Source organism: Aspergillus terreus, genomic scaffold (assembly GCF_000149615.1).
Source record: "Aspergillus terreus NIH2624 scaffold_1 genomic scaffold, whole genome shotgun sequence".
NCBI lineage: Eukaryota > Fungi > Ascomycota > Eurotiomycetes > Eurotiales > Aspergillaceae > Aspergillus > Aspergillus terreus.
In genome coordinates this window covers 1,578,637-1,597,392 of record NT_165972.1, presented here as the reverse complement: position 1 = coordinate 1,597,392, position 18,756 = coordinate 1,578,637, and the positions used below count along the sequence as shown (strand labels likewise).

General features: G+C 53.3%; 10 protein-coding genes across 10 annotated transcripts; 5 read left to right on the top strand and 5 right to left on the bottom strand.

Moving 5' to 3' along the window:
* Positions 1-76: 76 nt before the first annotated feature.
* ATEG_00572 (SH3 domain protein) lies at positions 77-1,362 on the bottom strand (the record flags this gene model as incomplete). Its single annotated transcript, XM_001210658.1, has 2 exons — positions 77-243; positions 402-1,362. The coding sequence occupies 2 exons, from the start codon at positions 1,360-1,362 to the stop codon at positions 77-79; spliced, it is 1,128 nt and encodes a 375-aa protein (XP_001210658.1).
* A 1,802-nt stretch (positions 1,363-3,164) lies between these two features.
* ATEG_00571 (putative cell division protein kinase (Ctk1)) lies at positions 3,165-4,306 on the bottom strand (the record flags this gene model as incomplete). The annotated part of the gene is made up of 3 exons (XM_001210657.1): positions 3,165-3,194; positions 3,257-3,412; positions 3,464-4,306. The coding sequence occupies 3 exons, from the start codon at positions 4,304-4,306 to the stop codon at positions 3,165-3,167; spliced, it is 1,029 nt and encodes a 342-aa protein (XP_001210657.1).
* A 649-nt stretch (positions 4,307-4,955) lies between these two features.
* Positions 4,956-8,008, top strand: ATEG_00570 (uncharacterized protein; the record flags this gene model as incomplete). The annotated part of the gene is made up of 7 exons (XM_001210656.1): positions 4,956-5,004; positions 5,184-5,203; positions 5,424-6,081; positions 6,140-6,519; positions 6,571-6,650; positions 6,710-6,815; positions 6,869-8,008. 7 exons carry the CDS (start codon positions 4,956-4,958, stop codon positions 8,006-8,008), a joined length of 2,433 nt encoding a protein of 810 aa, XP_001210656.1.
* Positions 8,009-8,728: 720 nt separating this feature from the next.
* On the bottom strand, positions 8,729-11,044 carry ATEG_00569 (coiled-coil domain-containing protein MAD1; the record flags this gene model as incomplete). The annotated part of the gene is made up of 3 exons (XM_001210655.1): positions 8,729-10,648; positions 10,715-10,866; positions 10,918-11,044. The coding sequence occupies 3 exons, from the start codon at positions 11,042-11,044 to the stop codon at positions 8,729-8,731; spliced, it is 2,199 nt and encodes a 732-aa protein (XP_001210655.1).
* A 515-nt stretch (positions 11,045-11,559) lies between these two features.
* Positions 11,560-12,373, top strand: ATEG_00568 (ribosome biogenesis protein Nhp2; the record flags this gene model as incomplete). Its single annotated transcript, XM_001210654.1, has 2 exons — positions 11,560-11,869; positions 11,991-12,373. 2 exons carry the CDS (start codon positions 11,560-11,562, stop codon positions 12,371-12,373), a joined length of 693 nt encoding a protein of 230 aa, XP_001210654.1.
* Positions 12,374-12,856: 483 nt separating this feature from the next.
* ATEG_00567 (uncharacterized protein) lies at positions 12,857-14,040 on the top strand (the record flags this gene model as incomplete). Its single annotated transcript, XM_001210653.1, has 2 exons — positions 12,857-12,968; positions 13,292-14,040. 2 exons carry the CDS (start codon positions 12,857-12,859, stop codon positions 14,038-14,040), a joined length of 861 nt encoding a protein of 286 aa, XP_001210653.1.
* A 238-nt stretch (positions 14,041-14,278) lies between these two features.
* Positions 14,279-15,004, top strand: ATEG_00566 (uncharacterized protein; the record flags this gene model as incomplete). Its single annotated transcript, XM_001210652.1, has 2 exons — positions 14,279-14,597; positions 14,664-15,004. 2 exons carry the CDS (start codon positions 14,279-14,281, stop codon positions 15,002-15,004), a joined length of 660 nt encoding a protein of 219 aa, XP_001210652.1.
* Positions 15,005-15,672: 668 nt separating this feature from the next.
* Positions 15,673-16,297, top strand: ATEG_00565 (uncharacterized protein; the record flags this gene model as incomplete). The annotated part of the gene is made up of 2 exons (XM_001210651.1): positions 15,673-15,798; positions 15,845-16,297. 2 exons carry the CDS (start codon positions 15,673-15,675, stop codon positions 16,295-16,297), a joined length of 579 nt encoding a protein of 192 aa, XP_001210651.1.
* Positions 16,298-16,409: 112 nt separating this feature from the next.
* ATEG_00564 (uncharacterized protein) lies at positions 16,410-17,390 on the bottom strand (the record flags this gene model as incomplete). The annotated part of the gene is made up of 2 exons (XM_001210650.1): positions 16,410-17,111; positions 17,358-17,390. 2 exons carry the CDS (start codon positions 17,388-17,390, stop codon positions 16,410-16,412), a joined length of 735 nt encoding a protein of 244 aa, XP_001210650.1.
* Positions 17,391-18,088: 698 nt separating this feature from the next.
* On the bottom strand, positions 18,089-18,579 carry ATEG_00563 (uncharacterized protein; the record flags this gene model as incomplete). The annotated part of the gene is made up of 2 exons (XM_001210649.1): positions 18,089-18,403; positions 18,466-18,579. 2 exons carry the CDS (start codon positions 18,577-18,579, stop codon positions 18,089-18,091), a joined length of 429 nt encoding a protein of 142 aa, XP_001210649.1.
* Between the last annotated feature and the right edge of the window lie 177 nt (positions 18,580-18,756).

Genomic DNA, 18,756 nt, shown 5'->3' with positions numbered 1-18,756 from the left:
GAGCCGGACGCAAAGCGCCCACCCATCATCATACTCATGCAAAAGTCGCACAAGCTGGCCGGCACGCAGTTCCAATTCATCCTCCATCGTCGGGTTGAAATCCATTTGGACGCGGTGTACATTGGTGGGTGCGGGAGCTGGACCAGCTCCACCAGGTCCAAAGGCCGGGACAGCAGCAACACCCGCCGGTGCTCCTTCCGCACTGACCGGGCTGGCGACTGCCGGACCGGGCTGAGAGAGCTCCTGAGAAGTGGAACTTTCAGGGCGGCTGGGCAAATCTTTCCGATCCTCCTTAGAAGTCGCAGCCGCGGCCGCACCGGCTACTGCAGCACCTGCAGCGGCAGCCCCAACGGCAGCGGTAGCAGGGGTGACATTGGATGCAGACGTAGTTGTTTCCGTACCAGTGGCGCGTGCTGCGTCGACGGGGGACGTGACCTCGGCCTGGTTGCCGAAGGGATTCACGGGATCACTGAACGGATTAGAATGACTGGATCCAGAGGGCGGACTATGAGGCGGAGAAGGGCTATTTCCAGTCAGGTTACGGGACGCCGCAGCGGCACCGGTTCCAGCCGCAGCACCGGCAAGCGCCGCAGAGATGCTGGGGCTGGCTGTCAGATCAGGGGCGAACTGGGTGATTGGACGAACGTTGAGCTGAGGAGGCCCAGAGGCGACGGGAGGCTGCGGCTTCGGCGGCGGCGGGGGTACAATGTTGGACGTGTACGATTTCTCATTGTACGGTTCCGGGTCCGGGAGCTGCTCACCCTGCTTCTTCTTCTTCCGGACGACGAAGAAGATGAGAGCAGCGATAAGGCCCACGCCCAGAATGACACCAATGGCGATTCCTGCCTTTGCACCTCCGGTGAGACCCTCCGAGCTAGCACTCGAGACGGACGAAGCAGTCGGAGAGGATTGGGCGGAAGAAACACCGTTCGTGACCCCGGCGTTGTTGAGATCAGTACTGGAAGACGTCGAAGAAGTTGCCGTGGAGAAGGTGGTCAAGGCGGTTTGGGTTTTCTTGTTGTCGGCAGTCGTCTGGGTGGGAGCGTCCTTGGTGGTGGTAATCTCGGTCTCGGTGGGCTTCGCTTTGGTCTTGACATCCTCGGTGGTAGTGATTTTGGAGGTTTTGTCCGTTGTCTTCGGCTTCGATTCCTCTGTCGTCTTTGGCTTCTCCTCCTCGGTTGAGGTTCGAGTCTGTCTCACGGCACCTCCGACGCCCACTGTGGCGGGGTGATCCGGCTTGTCGCCGGTCACATAACCGCCGATGGGGCCATCGAAATCGGCGGGCGCGGTTACATAGACCACGGTTACTTGTCGTTCCTGCAGGCCAGCGCCATGGTCACGATGCGCATGGGCATGCACCATGATGGATGAGATTCACTCCTCCACGAAGACGCCTTGGAGGGGGCGATGTATTCGGTTTATCGCGATGCGCAGGGAAGAAGAGATTGGATGGAGCGGACAGACTGAGGAGAGATCGTAGATAAGTTGACTTGGGATGGTGATGAGTGACGCGCAAGAAAGGAAAAAGTCGGTTTGGATGAGCGTCGCAAGGGGCTTGCCCACGATAGAACGTACTCCGTAGTTCAACCGACGATCGGGGTCTCGATGAATCGAGGAATTGGATCGTCGGAGTGTAACGGGATCTAAAGACCAGCCGCGTTCTGGAGCAAAGAGAGCGCAAGCGCGTCAAGGAATGTGGGTGATATGAAAGAATGGAATCTGGCTGACAGCCGGGGGTGGGAGGGGTTGGGACCACACCGGATGTCAACAGTACAGGTAAAAGAAGGACGAGGAGCTTCCAGGCTCCGTAGAGGGAAAGAAGGTCAAATAGAACGAAAAGAAGGACAAGGGGGAAGAGAGAGAAGGGCTGGAACCGACACGGGATCCTGCGAGGAAAAGAGAGCGAGAGAGAGAAAGAGAGAGAGAGATGAGAGTGCAACGAGATCAACACAAGAATCACAATGGAAAAGACCCTGGTGGATCCTCCCCGTGTACGGTAAGCAAGTAAGGTAAGATTACCACGAGGAACCTAAACGAAATGAGATCGATGCACCACAGCGGGGCTGCGGGCCAATCGGGGCTGCCAGCACTAACCGTCTGGGGCCAAGGGTCCGGGGAGACCCGCTATTCGTGCACAGGCACAAGCTCTCATTGGGCGTTAATGATACTGTTCCTGGTAAGAAACAGTAATCGAGGTAACACGATCCTGTGAGTCTCCGGAACTCCCGCGCATCTATTCTTGTCATCACTTCTGGGACTACTTGTTTATGTATAGAAGGCAGAGGAGGTATACGGATAATACTTCAATCGATCGATCAATCAATCAATCGGTCAGCATCATCCCCATGAATCATATCCCCTAAACAGATCAGCCGGAATGCGCGAACCCTGCCTGTCAAATGAAGGCCCCGCTCGGGTCTTCTAGCGTCCTCCACCCCGACAGGAATCCTTTGGCAATTAGTTAGTTAGTTATCCTCCAGCCTCGCCCAGTCTCTCTTCGCATGCTTTTCCGAATTCTTCCAAGTGTCGTCAGAATCAGTGTCCGGAGTCTCAACAAATCACAATAATTCACAATTTTCATAACCATGGCATTCAGCCAGGGAGAGCATGAGTCGTGAGGCTAGCAAGGGATGGGTTTACATTCATCATGTTTCGCATCCACTGAAACTCTGCTGTCCCAGCGTCTCGGGACTCGATTTCCTCTCATGTGCGAGACATGTGGCGAGATCACCCTCCTGGGAGATGAATTTTCATAGCCGCATACTGTATATCACCATGATTATGCTTTACCTATGTATGTACAATACACAGGGAGGTATGATGACGATTTTCTGGAGGAAACGACGCGAGATCGGACAATTCGCTTCCGTCCTAGACTGCGCCCCCGTTGCTGTCGGTCCATGCCGGCCCTGGCCAACAGGGGCTGGTGATTTGGCCCCAGTCATCTCCAGCTTTGCCAGCCGTCGAAAGGCTGAAACGCCCGGTGGGTGCTGGTGGGCCCCCTAATGCGATGGGGCTGCCCTGCAAACCACCTCCAACTATGCCGGATTCATACCAGAATATATTAACTCCTCCCACTGTCCCGATGGCTGCCTGGTAGCATCCATGTCCTCTGGACTGGAGACCTCGCTTTGTCTGAACGCGACAAATCGCGTCTAGCTCCATTACGAACAGAAATATGGATGCTGGAGAGCCTTGAAGGAAGTCAATGCGTGTCACCTCTCCAATGCTCCCCGAAATTGGTCTTTGAACATACCTCCGTAGCAGACATGCGCTCGCTGCTTTCATATCGCACCAGTTTGCTCACCAGATCCCGCCCTCGGGAAGAGGCGCCTTTAAGGATGTCCTCCCACGGCTTGGCCGGGTATCGGTGAAATTCCACCTTATTCCAATCGGGGAGTTTCTTCGTTTCCTGTGCCACCATGTTAAAAGACAAACAAAACCAGAGGTCAGGAACACATACAGGCCAGCTCTCCGCGTCTGGTGTACCCAAGGTCACAAATATAGAATAAACAAGAGATAAGTCGCTCCCCACCGGTCCCGAGTCAAACAGCTGTTTGTGTCCAACCGCCAGGGCTTCCGCAACGACGCAGCCGGCCGCCCACAGATCAAGAGCTGTGCTATATCCCCGGTATCCGAACAGGATCTCTGGGGGACGGTAGCACGTCGTACCGACGTCGGTGATTTTCTTGTCGGCTGGCTCGGTCTCATTATATCCTTCTTTCCAGGCGATTCCAAAGTCGGCGAGATACGCCGGACCGTCGGGTGAGTTCATCAGGATATTAGAAGGCTTGATGTCCCGATGGATGATCCCCAGCTTATGCAGGTGCTCCAAAGCTTTGAACATGTCGTGCAGGTGAGACTTTGTCTGCGTTGCGGTCAACATATCTCGACGCAGCAAATGTTCAAAATCGTATCTTAGGAAAGGCAACACGAGGAGGAGTCTACCCCCGTCAATATTCAAGGCATCCAACAGAGGGATCACATGTGGGCTGGCGGCCTCTCGCAGCAGGCGTACTTCAACCTTTGCGTCGTGCGGTGCTGTGAGAAGGTGGGGTACAGTGACCTTGATTGCGATTAGGGTTCCATCTTCGCCTCGGGATTTGTAAATGCTGGAATGGATTCCCTCAAAGTGACGCAGACAGGACTGGTAAGGGCCAATCTTCTCGCCCGAGGCCCATTGGTCTTGGTCAAGATCATCATGTAGCTGTTCGGGGCTGCCTATAATGGGAGCTTCTGAGCGAGTAGCTTCCGCCCCATCAATGGCGTTCTGACAGAACTCGTCATACTCTTTCTGATGTAGCATGGTTAGCAAGGGTTTGCGTAGACATTGGACCGGGTTACACTTGCTCTGGAGCCGGCCTTACTGTAAGCTTCACTCTCGAATCGCTTAGCTTGGGATTGAGCTTCACTGAACGCAGCGGACGATGAAGCACGTTGGTAGGCGGTGGTCCTGGAGACGAACCATGAGCCACAGTGTGGAAATTAGTACGAGTGGACAAGGACCTACAATGATTGAATGGTGGTCAGTCGATCGGAAAAGCTCAGGTCCTTTTTCCAGTCCGTAGATGCCATGGCGGTTGTCACGGAGTAAACAGCGATGAGATGGAAATCAGTCGAAGAACGAATGTATACCAGAACCAACAGACTTGCCTGATTTGTTCGCCGCAGCCAAAAAGCATGGGGCATGTGACAGGAGCCGCTAAGCCCGATTTGGCGTTGCAACCACCCGCCCCGTCATCGTCATCATCCCATCCATCCCATCCCATCCTCTCTCTCTCTCTCTCTCCCTCCCTGTCTCTCCCGCTACCTTCGACTCTCCTCGTCTTCGGCTCCGTCACAACTTCGCCGCATTCCACCCTCCACCAATTGCTCAAGAGGAGACACTACCCATCCTTTTTCCCCCGGCTTTCTTCCTATTATGCGCCTCCTCTCCTGTCTGTGAACGGGGATCTATGTGTATTCGAGATGGACCTCTCCCGGCAGGAGTATCCAGCACTGCTGGTATGTTTCCCCAGCCCAACCTTTTCCTCTTTACCCAGACGTTTTGTGCTCTTGGTTAGCAGAGGCTCTCGTGCATTCTAACAATTCGTGTCTTCCCCCAATTTAGGCCTCTTTGCAGCCCAGCCAAGCGACCAATGTGCTGAACGATCGCATTCGCCTGATCAACAAAGTCCATGCAGATATCGCCGACTGGCTTCAGGTAAACTCTCAAGCGACTCCGTAACGATATTTCCGGGGCCATCCGGAGCTGATTTCTCTCTCCCCCCGCGACAGGAACGTCGTCGAGTCGAAGAGGCCTATGCCCAAGGGTTGCGGAAGCTTGCGTCACGCCCCCAATTGGATAACGGAGCCGCGCTAGGGTGAGATTAAACATCCCCCCTTCGGTTTACATCTCCTCTCCGACGCCCGGGCTAATACAGGCCACCAATGGCAACAACAGCATCTTCCAGATCCCATGGCAGCGCATTATCAACGCCGCCGAAACCGTCGCCGCGTCTCATGAGACCTTCGCGCAGAAGATTGACGAGGATGTAGAGCGTCCGCTGAGAGATTTTCACAATAAGAACCGCGAATTGGCGTCGATGCCTGGTGTTCAAAGCGACCTCGCAGGGCTGGCCAAGAGCTTAGAAGCATCTCAGAAAAAGGTGGATAAGGCCCGGGAGAAAGGCCCGAAAGGCGCGGACAAGTTCGCCAGTGCGGTCGCCGCCACGGAGGAGATCAAGCAACAATGGGAGTCCCGGGCACCCTTCGTCTTCGAGCAACTCCAAGCCGCCGATGAGACCCGCCTCAATCATCTCCGGGACGTCCTTACTCAACTGGAGACTCATGAGACGGACCAGGTTGAGCGTTGTCGTCAAGCCGCAGAAAGCTGCCTCAACGTCCTTCTGAATGTCGAGACCGCTGATGAGATCAAAACTTTTGCTGCCAAGATCAATGGGGGAAGACCGGTCGTTCCGCGGGAGCCGCAGAGCTCGCCTCCCCCAGTTGCTCCCCTCGCACCGCCCCCACAGTTCCAGGACGACTCTGCTAGCCAGCGTTCCGAGACGTCTGGTCGGGTCAGATCTCCCCCTCCGCCCGGTGAGTAACTAACCTTCACGTGGATAAAGGCGACAGTTTCTAACGTGCACAATCTCAGCCCCTGAACCGCGTCACACGCCACTCGGGGGACTGAAACGGCTGGGGACGGTGATGAACCGGAGAAAGAGTGTGGTGAACCCTTCCGGCTTTGGTGAGAAGAAACATCGCAGTCCTTTCGCTTCTTTCAAGAGAGGCGAGTCTCGTGAAGCGCCCATTCCGGAATCGTCGTCGGGAGCAGACCGTCCAGGAACAGCTTTGACCACGCAAGAGAGTTATAGCGACTCAATGCGCCAACCGAGCGAGTCTCACGAACGGGAGGGTCTCGGTACTGCCTCGAGCGGATTCTCGCAGCCAGCCCCAGTCCCAGCAACCACGAACGGAACGGCTTCGCAGGAAGTGTCGTCTGCGACAGGCATAGCTAATACTGCGGTGAATGATGTCAGTTTGACTGTGAAGCTGTTACGATTAGCCTGCTAATAAACCAACTAGGTTCATGTGGACTCGGAAGGATACTCCGAACGGCCTCAAACTATGGATGAGATCAGCCGGGCTCAACGAGAAGCCGCTGGGTAAGAGGCCCCTAACATGTTCATGATGCTGTGAGGTGCGACTAACTTTTGTGCAATAGCATGGAAGAGCCAAGCATCAACTTGACGATCCGGGACCAACCGATCTTTGAAGACGAGGACCAGGCTAAACAGGCAATGGACGACATGGCAAACCAACTGAGAATGGTTCGTGCGCTAAATCGTCCCACCGTGCAGGACCCCATTAACATACCATATAGCAAGCTCAGCAAAGCGGCATTCGGCGCAACGTTGGAACCTTGCGCGGGCGACGAGACGTGCGCAACACGGTCTTCATCCCTAACCCGCCAGCGATGGGCACTGAGGCGTCTGTGGTCACTCCAACCTCTGAGGTTCCCATGCCCACATCTCCAGCTGTACCAAAGCACGTCGCCTCCCCCAGCACCGCTACGGATGAGCATGCTCTGTCAGATACAACGTCCGTCCGCTCGTCCCATACCCTGCATAGCATTGCAGGCCCGGTGTCGCACCCGGAACTACACGAGCCTGGGTTGAACGCATCCATCATCGAGACTGTAAATGCTTGGTTCACGGAAGGCGAAGTGACAAAGTCATTTGTCGTCGGGGAACTCGCCCTGGCATACAATGGCACCCCAGGTGCGCCATTGGAAAACACACGAGTCCAACTGGATAACTTCCAAGTGCTTGAGAAAGTCGCCGCAAATCCTCATTTTGTGAGCGAGGAGAAGGATGACGACAAGAGGGGCCAATATAGCATCCAGCTATCCAGTATTGCACGCCCCTCGCCAACAGTGGCGTTCAAATACCAGCTTCATATTGACCCGTCTGATACTTCCGCCTACTGCCCCGTTATCTTCAAACCTGCGTGGAACCTCGAGGAGCACCAAGCCAGTGCGATCATTTTCTACTCGTTAAACCCGTCGTTCACTACTACTTCCTCGAAGGACTCCGTCACTCTTCGGAACCTAGTCTTGACGGTCAACCTGGACACGTCCCCTGAGGAAGGCCGCGAGGTGGCTCATGCCACAAATGCCGTGATGTACCCAAACACTGGAGCTGCTTTCCGCCGCAAACAATCAGCCGTCACCTGGAAGCTGCCCGAGTTTGAGGTTAAGGCTGGATCGGACGGAAAGTTCCTTGTTCGGTTCGCGACGTCAAACAGCTGGCCACGGAAAGGAAAGGTGGATGCCAAGTTTGAGATCTACTCCTCGGATGCGGGTTCCCGACTGGGCGTCAGTGCTGCGTCGGATTCTGCGCAGAAGGAGTACGATCCTTTTGCTGATGATGGCCCTGGTGCGTCCGGTTCGCAGCCGTCGCTGTCATGGGCCGAGGTCCCGACCGTGCGCAAGCTGGTCGGAGGCAAGTACATCTCTTCTTAAGGCCGGAGACTTGAACCATGTCCCTATCTGAGCTCTCGACCGGCCCGGAAAATACGCTTTTCAGTTTCGACCTGAGAATGAAAGGATCCAAGTGCCTTGAAAAAGCTTACTGTCCCATTTTCAGTACATGATTCCCCCCACGGTTCTCGTCTGTGCACATTGGTCTTGGTTGATAATAAGTCTATCTTGTGCTAGCTCGTCTAGTTTTGATGTCCCTGTGCGTATCTTGTGTTCGATGTTTGTTTTGCCTTTTTCCTCTTGTCGTTTCCTTCTTTTTGGCCGCATAACCTCTCTAAAACCTTTCATCTCGATGTTGACAAGTTTCTGGGGATGAGAGGTACGCTAATGCACCTGTAAATAAGTTGGCCACGTACATTAGAAGCTGAAGGGCGTATTCGCCGCGTATTTCTTCATTTGAACCTATGAACCATTGACCCATGTCGTAGTCGGATTTAGGTCTCATAGGCTACGCCAAGGGTTTTACTGGGAAAAACGACCTGGAAGGGGCAATGAAGCAAAGGGCACTACGCACGCAAAACTTCTCGACACTTCTGACCGTGAGTGCGAAAATCTGCATTGTTGCAAAAACGCATGAAAAACATGGCACACCAGTAGCTGTGCCGGGGAATCGTACAGCCAAAACCAACAGAAAAGTAAGACAGGATAGTACATGCGTGCGTAAATTCGATGATATGCCCCCTGAGATCAAAGGAGATGTCTTCACATCCGAGCAGCTCGGGTTGTCTTATCGTAGAAATCTAGCGTCATGGCGGCCAAAAAGCAAGGGATATCTTTGCGCTCCTCCACCCAGAACTTGATGAGGTGTTTGATTTCCATTGCAAAGAGACTGTTCGGGCCGCCAGAGATCTTCATCGTGCCGTTCTCGCCGTCGAAGATGATGGAGTTCTCCTCGCCGTTGCCCATACTGCCGGGGCCGCGTGAATCCGATGCGGCACTTGGGTCTCCGTGTCGGTAGGCCGGCGAGAGGTGGAACATGGATGTAACACGGACTCGTCCGTTGGGCAGGAAATCCAACTTGTAGCCGAGTAGAGACGCAACAGCCTCGCGGAACTCGGACGATTTCGCCGTCCAGATCTCCTTGAGGCGGCGCATGCGCTTTTCCTTATCCGCCACCACACGCTCCATGTCCTGAATCTCTAACTTCATGCTTTCGAGGGTGCTGACTGGGACGACCTTGACGTCTTGGTGGTTGCCACGGAGTTGCGCAAGGAGGTCTTTGTTCTCCGCTTTCAGCGTCGTGATGGTGGAGAGCTTGAGATTCTCGGATTGTGCAGTGGGGTTATCGCGAAGTTCGAGAATGCGTGTGCGCGACTTGGCCTTGAGTGACTTGAGCTGGGATTTGGTGGCCTCGAATTCTCGACGGAGAAGAGCCATGGCTTGTTCGGTCTTAGACAACGACTCCTGCAGGGTTCGATTTTTGCGTGTTAACACGGAGAGCCGCTCGTTTTCTGCATCGCTTTCCGCGGGGGACAGAGGGCGTTTGATGCCCCGCGGCTGTGCATCTTCTTGCTGAGTAGTTTCACGCTTGGAGAGCTCTTCATGGGCCTTTTCAAGCTCCGCCCGGTATTCATCAACTATCTTCTCCAGGTTGGCGATCTGTGTAGATTTCTGTTCGTCAAACTGGCTCTGGCCTTCGTTCATTGTGATCTCTTCTGTGTCGAAAGTTTTCAATTGCGCGCGGAGATATTCAACTTCCTTAACTGCAAGCGCTCGCTGACGCTCCAGTCTTGCTTTCACTCGACTGTCAGCCATAGCACCTCCTGCCGCAGCAGCAGAAGTACGGAGTTTTTCAATTTCTTGTCGCAGATGGGTCTTCTCGGTCTCGAGGCTCCTGATCAATTCGTCCTTCTCCAGGAACTGTGCTTCCACACTTCCCAGGCGGTCCACAAGTGTGGCCTTTTCGAGCCGTTCCTGCAGAAGCGCCTTTACAACTGCTTCTGGAGAGTCAAACTCTGCCGGCTGGTCATTGTCTTGCAGAAGGCTGGTCCACGAGCTGCGTTCGTCTTCGAGAATTTGTTTTTGGATCTGGACGGTGTCCAGCTCCGCCTCAACAGCCTTCATCAGCTGCAGTTGGTTTTCAAGTGATCTTTTCTGCTCTTCCACCACTTCGACATTCTTCTGCACTTTTCGCAGATGACGCAGCTCAGCGCCGTATTCTCGATTTGTGGTTTCCAGTGTGCGAATATGGTTCACCTGCTCCGAAAGCTCTCTCTTAAGGACAGCTATGGATTCCGCGTCACTTCCCTCGGATTTGAGCCGGATGTTCTCGGTTTCCAGGTTGGCAACTTCGGTCTCCCTCTCGCTTAACTTCTCCTGTGTGGCTTTGACGTCATTTCTCGCAGTTTGGAGATCGTTCTGCAACTCCTCCAGCGTTCTCTGGAGGGACGTGCGAATGGTCTCCAGCTCGTTGACCTGGTACTTATATTGTCGCTCCTGGTCCAGCAGCTGCGCCTTGGTGTCTTCGACTTCCTCCTGCAGACTCTGATTTTGGTCCTGGATGGTTCTAATCTTCCGTTCGAGGCCGACTTTCTCGTTCAGGGCGAGTTCCTGGGTTTCTTTGAGCTCACGCGCAAGCTCTTCGCTTTTGATGCTGGCCCGATTGCTTGTAGACTCTGCTGCCTGGGGAGAAAAAAGTGTCAGCGATGCCCTACAACGAAGTCATTCGTCGCGTCGTGTAGAACAGACCTGTGCCTTTCTAAAATCTGCATCGGCTTTGAGTTGGAGGTCTCGGACCTCCTTTTCATGGCGCAAGGCCATCAACTCTCGCTCTTGCTTGCAATTCTCCAGCTCATATTTCAGCGTGTTGACTTGTACACGGAGCTCTTCCTTCTCCGTATCTGGCAGATGTCGTCAATACCACGGAGAAAGAATGCAGCCAAAGGACTCACCAGGCTTTGCGGGCTGAGAGGAACGGACGGATTGTCGCAGGACACTTGGGGCGGGAGGAATGGACAGCGGAGACGATGGAGTGCGTGGAGAGCCCCAAGATGGGTGAGAATTCCGGCTTGAATTCATCTGCGACGAGTTAGACGTCGATCTTTGTTGGAGAGGAAGCTGGGTAGCTGGCGCGATGGGTGCATACCTTTTGCATTCATCCGATTAGGGATGAGGATCGGGGTAAGAGTGGTAAAACAATCATAAGAGAACGAGAGCGGTCAAAGGCCACCGGTCGTGACCCTAGACAAAGAAGCAACCGTCGTTGACGAAGAGCAGACGACGGCGAAGTTGCCTTTGCTGCTTGTTTTCGATGGAGTATCCCGATTGGGACAGAGTCGCTGAGTCAGCGGTATTCACCGCCCGCGCAGGTGAGGCTTCCCGAAACGGCATAGCGCCAGAGTTTTGAAAGATTCCGAATTTTTTTTTCTTCGTTTTGGTGGTGGTGAAGAATCTCGGTCGAATCTCGACGACACAACCTCCTCTTCTTCCAATCCCTCTCCTTTTTCCTGCACACGCCCCCCGCCCGCTGCGTGTCGTTCCCTCCTTTTTTTCGTTTCAATTCGATCCACTTGAGCTCAGCTCCGACGTCGAAAATGGGCAAGGACAAGACCGAAAAGAAGGACAAGCGCGAGAAGAAGGAGAAGCGCGCGGAGAAGGACGGTGTCCACAAGAGCAAGAAGGACAAGAAGGAGAAGAAGGACAAGACTGTTCTGGCTGAGGCTGTTGAGAAGGAGCTCACCACCAAGGTTCTGGAGGGCATTGACCAGGCTGATGGCTCTGTCAACGGTGACAAGCCGGAGGTGATGGAGATTGACGGTCGTCCTGTTGGCGCTGTCGTTCCCTTTGCCTCTCCTCTTGTGGAGGACAAGTCGGCCAAGAAGGTTCTCAAGACCGTGAAGAAGGGTAAGAATTACATCCCGTTTGCTCTGAGGAGTCTACCGGTCGAGTTCTGTCCTCGGATCTTGAGCGGAACCCTACATCTAGTCCCATATTCCATGCAGCCTGCTAACAATTATGTCCATAGCCGCCGTCAACAAATGCCTCAAGCGCGGTGTGAAGGAGGTCGTCAAGGCCCTTCGCAAGTCCCCCATCCCCGCTCCCAACGCCCCGGCCACCACCCCTAACGGAGTGGTCATCCTGGCCGCCGATATCTCGCCGATGGACGTCATCTCTCATATTCCCGTGCTCTGCGAAGACCACGGCATCCCCTACGTTTTCGTCACATCCCGCGCCGAGCTCGGTAACTCGGCCGCCACGAAACGACCCACCAGCGTCACGATGGTGGTGCCCAAGTCCGCGGCCAAGGGCAAGAAGGGTGAATCGGCCGGCGACGACGAGGACTTCGGCAAGGTGTACGAGGAGCTGGTGGCCCTCGCGCAGAAGGAGGCCAAGAAGGCGAACGTCTAAGCGTCGCCTGATGGGATCCTTTTGTTTTGTGTTTCTTCGCTTTCTTATTTAATGCTAGGGCTCTGTTTCGCGTCTCGTCACTGGGTATGACTTGTACAGTTCCGCGTTTTGCCTGAGAAGGCAGTGCATGTCTTTCGGGGTTCTGGCCTTTGGGACGTGTTATTGGGTTGATCTTTTATGATATGTCCGTTGCAAATCTGGCGTTCACATCTGGTGTATGAATGAAAACGGAGGCAGTGAGAATCTAAAATCAATACCTTAACTCAGCGGTCACGTAGGATGCACTGGACGGATTTGAATTTCCAGCGGACATAGTTCAGGTCTTATTGATGGTGTGGGAGTATTCTTTGTTGGGTTCTGGTCTACATTGTGCAGCCTACCGGCGGGGTTGGTTCGACTGAGTGCAAACGATTACATCCCTTTCAACCCCTTTATCCTATTCTCCTGAAGGTATAGCCTGAGGAAAATATTGCAGTGGTGGCTATGGATGTTCCCGACGTCTCCTTCACAAGCTTTGGCTTGGTCGTCCTCGACGAAATCCGCGTTCCAGGCCGAAAACCATTGGCGGATGTAGTCGGTGGTTCCGGAGCCTACAGTTAGTTGTCCATTTTTGTCCCATCGCACCCTGATTGACATATTAACGGCACAGGTACTCTCGGTGCTCGATTGTTTCTTCCCCCTCCGCAGAGTCTTTCCTTAGGCTGGCCAATTCATATCGGGCATGATTTCCCCGAACCCGTTAAGGAATACCTGGAAAGCTGGGGCACAACGTTGGTCATAGAAAAGGAATTGCATCAGCCCTCAACTCGGGGCTTGCTTGAGTACAGAGACACGAAGTTTGGATGTGCGACTACCCCCTTCCCTTCTCTCTTTTTCTTCTCTTCCTGGCACAGAGGATGCAGGCTAATAACGCTCTAGTCAAGGATTTCAAGTACACTACACCGGTTCTTGCAGTCCGAGACAGCACCATAGAGAGCACTGTACTTCTGAAGTCGAAAGTGTTTCACTACCTCCACACTCCCCAAGATATCGGACCCCGAATCAAGGGCCTTCTGGGCATGAGACAAAAGGCAGGCATTTCGGAACGTCCTCTAATAATATGGGAACCTGCACCACCGTCATGCAAACCAGAAAACCTACAAACGTGCCTGGAAGCGGCAGCTCTGGTTGACGTGTTTTCTCCAAACCATCTAGAATTAGCTAATTTTCTTGCGGAGTCACCATCCGCCGCTCTGGACAAGCATAGTATCGAGAAAATGGCCCTCAAAATCCTGGACAGTGGAATCGGCCCGGACGGAAGAGGGGTTTTGATTGTCAGAGCTGGTGAGCATGGCTGTGTTGTCACATCACGCGATCTCGCTCCCAAGTGGCTTCCGCCTTTCTATCAGTCCGAGCCAGGAAAACAACATGCGAAAGTGATTGATCCGACTGGAACGGGAAACGCGTTCTTGGGCGCATATGCTGTTGGCTATCTCAAGACAGGAAGCGTTGTCGAGGCGGCTTGCTATGGCTCTGTGGGATCGACCTTTGCATTGGAACAGGTTGGTATGCCGAGCAAGAGCAAAGATGGACATGAAGAGCTCTGGAACGGTGTCAACGTCTTTTCGAGGCTTGATGAGTATATGTCCAATGTGGATATCAGGAAAGATCAGCTTGAGATTGCTTGAGGAAAGCTTGCATGAAATGAAATGAGTTATCGAAACGAGTAATATACAGGAGTCCAGGGCACACGGGATATTGGTCTAGACCCAAAACTTGAAGCCTTATATCAACCATGATTACACCCAATAAAAGTGGCGCAGCTTAACCAGGACAAAGGCGCCTAGACTTGAACTTCCGACGGGATTCTGGATGCCCAACTTCCGACCGACACATTCCAGATACCGCTAGTCGTGACTTTTAACTATGTCTCTCCCCAAATCTACACCAGAACAGGTCCAGCCTGACTGGACAACCCGAATCTCTGTACTGTTCGTCCTTGGCGGCCCTGGGTCAGGAAAAGGAACACAGTGCAAGAGTCTTCAGAAGCACGGTTTCGCGCACCTCAGCGTGGGCGACGTGCTACGTGACGAGATCAATAGACCAGACAGCAAGTATGGTCCGATCATCGGAAGCAACATGGAGGAAGGACGTGTTGGACCTATGGAGATCACTGTCGAGTTATTGAAGCAGGCTTTTGAGGCTGCATTTCGGAAAAGGGGGCATACTATCTTCCGTCTTGGTGGTTAGTCTACTCGGGTTTTGAAAGAATATCTGTGTGTTTGTTTCAGAAGCTGATTCGTTGTTGCAGGATTCCCCCGTAAAATGGACCAAGCACTCCTCTTCGAGACTGAGATCTGTTCTCCACGGCATATTCTCTATCTCCAATGCCCTGAGAATGTCATGATTGAGAGGCTTCAGCGTAGATCCGAGACTTCAGGGGGGTCCGATGATAAGCTCGACACTATGAGAAAACGGTTAGATACGTTCAACGAGGTCAGTTTGTCTGTTATACGGCATTATATGGCACAGGGGAAGATCTCGGAGGTGGATGCTACCAAGAATAAGGAAGAAGTGTACCGAGATTTGGAAGTGATATTGGAGCGAGTTGGTCTTGCGAAGAAGGATGTTCTGGATGATGAGCCCCGGTGATGTTAGAAAGTGCTGAAGAAATTTAGAGAATTTTTTATAGAGATATTCTCTAGGATAAGAAGTAGTAATTCTTGGGAGAGTCTTTCTATTATAAAGAAACTAAATCGTAGATATGTTCTAAGAATATCTTGAGATAGAAGAGAGACTCCATATATAAGCAGAATAATAAGCTAAAAGGGAATTAACTGACTTAATAGTACTTCTAACTGGGGTTTCTTATTTAGGAATTAGGATATAGCAGTTGTGTCTACGAGAAGAAAAAAAGGCCCAATGCCACGAGCCCTACTAAAGGTACGAGCTGAACTTTCAACTATGCGTCTAGCGATAGAAGGATTCTCAGCCCGAGATAGATCATGTCATGGATTCCTCTATCGAGTCGATAATCATACTAACGATCCTCTCCACACATTCGGGCTCTCGGATCCACGCAAGGGACGATGGAATGCGAAGATGATCTATCACATCCCCCACTTGTCTGGCAGTCTACTCCATTGGACATGACCAACTGATCTGCAATCGACCGAAAGAAAAGTCTTCGAGACGGATAGATATGCAAGGACGATGACGGCGGTCAACAGGTTCCGTTACTATAAGAATGGCGGAGTCGCGATACCTAGATTCTCTACTGTTGTATTCCTTTTCACATCGTTTCGACAGTGACAGACACGATGTTGTCTCCATTGCATTTCTGTGCGCTGGCATTCCTCTGTATCCTACCTGCAATCGCAGTTCCGGTGCCCAGTGCTTATTATGCTTCCCTCGGGGAAGTAAGAACCCACCAGAACATCCTCAGGGTTAGTCGCCCCATTGCAAAGAAGATTCCCTCCTGAGTCCGGACAGAATGCTCCCAGATCGATATCGACACTGCAATCGACAACCCATCGTGTCCCATCACAGCCCGCATGCAACAACATCCCCTCGCGTCTGCTACAGAAACCGCATAGTCTCTTCATCAACGCGAAGACCATCGACTGTGCACCTCGCACCGGGCCCGTCCACACGCTGGGCCATGGGAAGTCGCCGTCCGCATTCCCCATGCTCCGGTCGTTGTCGAGGGTGGAAAGAGTGCTAGCCCCGGTCATCATCCTGTTCGCGATGGTATGGTTAGCTGCCCTGGCGGTGGGGACCGTCGAAGGTGTGAGCCGGGCGTGGAAACGATGGTACTACACGGGGGAATGTGAAGTCGTTGAAGACGTTCTGGAAGAGGTGGTTATAAGCCTGGGACAGGTGGAAGACGATTGGGAAGACCAGGAGTTCATGTGCGTTGATGCTACGGAGAAGGATAGTCACTGATTTGTGAATTTTGTCATTACCACAAAAGTACAGTCATTCAAATCATAACTCCTTGATTCCTTTCTATTGTACATTGTTTGCGAATACTTCATTTCAGAACAGTCACTTGCTTTTAAGCTCTCTGATCCGGCTGCAGAGGCTGGTACCAGTGCTGGTTATCGACACCCTTCTGTCTCGCACCACCCGCAGCATCCGGGCCACTCTCCGCCTCACGACGCTGGAACTTGTTCTCCGCCAGACGGCCCGGGTCATTCTCCGAGCCAATATCCGTGTTAAAACTCGCGTTGTTGGAGTCATCAAAGCCGCCCTCCGTCAAGTTCCGGCCCTTGGGCTTCTTATCCCCAAAGTCACCCGTCACGTCAGCGACATACGACGGCGCCTGGCCGCCGTTGTACTGGCTGTGGTAGCCGCTGCCGCTGGCGGGGGCCTGGGTATGCGACGACTTCTGCTGGGAGGAAGCGTGCGTGCCCTGGCTCTGGGTCTGCTTCGCGCCCGTCGGACCGCCGGTATATCCGCTCTGGGGCAGGTGGGCGCCGGGGAAGTTGCCCTGGCCGCCGAGAGCGTCGGGGTACTTTTCTTGCCGGGTGATGTCCTCGCGCTTGGTGCCGACGGGGGCGGCGGGGAGCTTCGTGGCGGCGGAGGTGTCGGTCGTGTTCAGGGTGGACTGGCCAGCAGCCACGCCGAGGGGCTCGGAGCCCCGGTTCTGGGAGAAGGCACCGCCTGTCATGGACGACTCGGCGGCGAGCGAGTCGCCGGCCACGGGGCCGGCGGGTTCGGAGATGGGGTTGCGGGAGGCTTCGGGGTCGTTGGTGACCTGTATCCAGTTAGTATCTGTGCTGTGTGAAGAGGGTAGAAGTGAAACGTGCCTTGGTGCTGCGCTTTCCGGGCAGAGGAGTTCCTTGGAGATCCATGGTGAGAGATGTGGAAGTGGTATAGAAAGCAATTGAGTAGTGTGTAGTCGAGTAGTTGATGGAAATAGTTGATGGCAGACGAATGGACAGCGCGGATGCCCGCTATATAGCTAGGTAGCTGCTGAGTAGACCAACTGGTTTGAGCAGACGCCGGGCTTGATGTCATTCTGACGGACGTCCATCGACGCCATCAACCCCAGCCAACGGCATCTGTAACGTCAGTATACAGGCAAGACTGGCTCACATCAGAGGATCCGACCCACGTTTCCACACTCTTACGCAGTCTACCTGGGCTCGCCTTATGCCATAGAATGGGCCATGCTGAGCAACTTTCCACCTACCTGATGAAGTGGGAAAAGGTGATGTCTTGGATGAGGTTTACATGCGGTGACGTCACCGTCCAGCCAGGCCTGCACACATACACACAATACACCCACAATCAATCCATTGACGACTCGCCACTTGGATCGACAGGGCGCTATTCTGGGTACTCCGTATTTTAGATCAAATTGGTCAATGCAGTGCATTCAGAGGACTGTTCTGGAAGGTTGTGGTCGAGTAGTACGACTACTTTAATGATCCAACAAGCAGCGTATACAACCATGTCAGGTTATAGAAGTACATAGATAATGATTTCATGAATAGAACATGGTGTGGTGAAAGACTATCCGATCGCATTGCATTCTACATTCAGAAAATCATCTCTTACAACCTGCATAGTACTAGATATATCTACACTCACCAGACCTACGATACCGCGACCAATCACCATAAGCCACATCAATTCTTCAATTGAAGCACGTCAATAATAGGAATAGTAGTACATTTCATTCATATCGCCTATCATTATTATCAAAACAACACCCAATCCCCAAACCCATTACCGAGCAACCGCATCTCGAGGAAGCCCCTCCAGATTCTCCTTCGCCTGCCGTCCAACATTGCCCGTCGGCGCCGTATTCTGGTGCAGCTCGCTTCCGTCCCGACGCACACTGCTCTCCGCGGTGGCCGGCTCTCTCAGGGCCGAGTTGCGTTCGCCTGAGATCGGGCCCTCCACTCCGCCCGAGCCCACGTTGACGGTCCGCTGGTCGGCCGACGACCAGTCGCTCGCACGAGGAGGCTGCTCGGGGAGGGGCAGGTTGGCCTTGGTCTGGTCGATCTGTTCCTGTTTGTTGGTGTTGGTGTCGATGACGGACTATGGATTGTTAGTATAAGGCATTTACAGGGTGCCGAGGTCCGTTTGGGGATGCCACGTACCTTCATCGCGGACACATCCGAGTCCTTGGGAGGGTTTCCGCCGTGGAGGTTCGAGGCCTTGGATTCGGCCTTGCGGATGTCTTGGGTGGTGGTGTGGAATGTTGAGTCGGACATGTTGGGTTGTGTTGTGTGTCGTGTGTGGTGATGTGGTTGAAGTGTGCTTTCGAGGAGATAATTGAGTATTGGAGTGGTTGAGAGTGATTTGAGGATGTGTTTTACAGGTGAAGCTCAGAGGAATTGGAGGTGTTATATCTAACTACATGTCGACTGGTGACGTCGACTGCTATGACG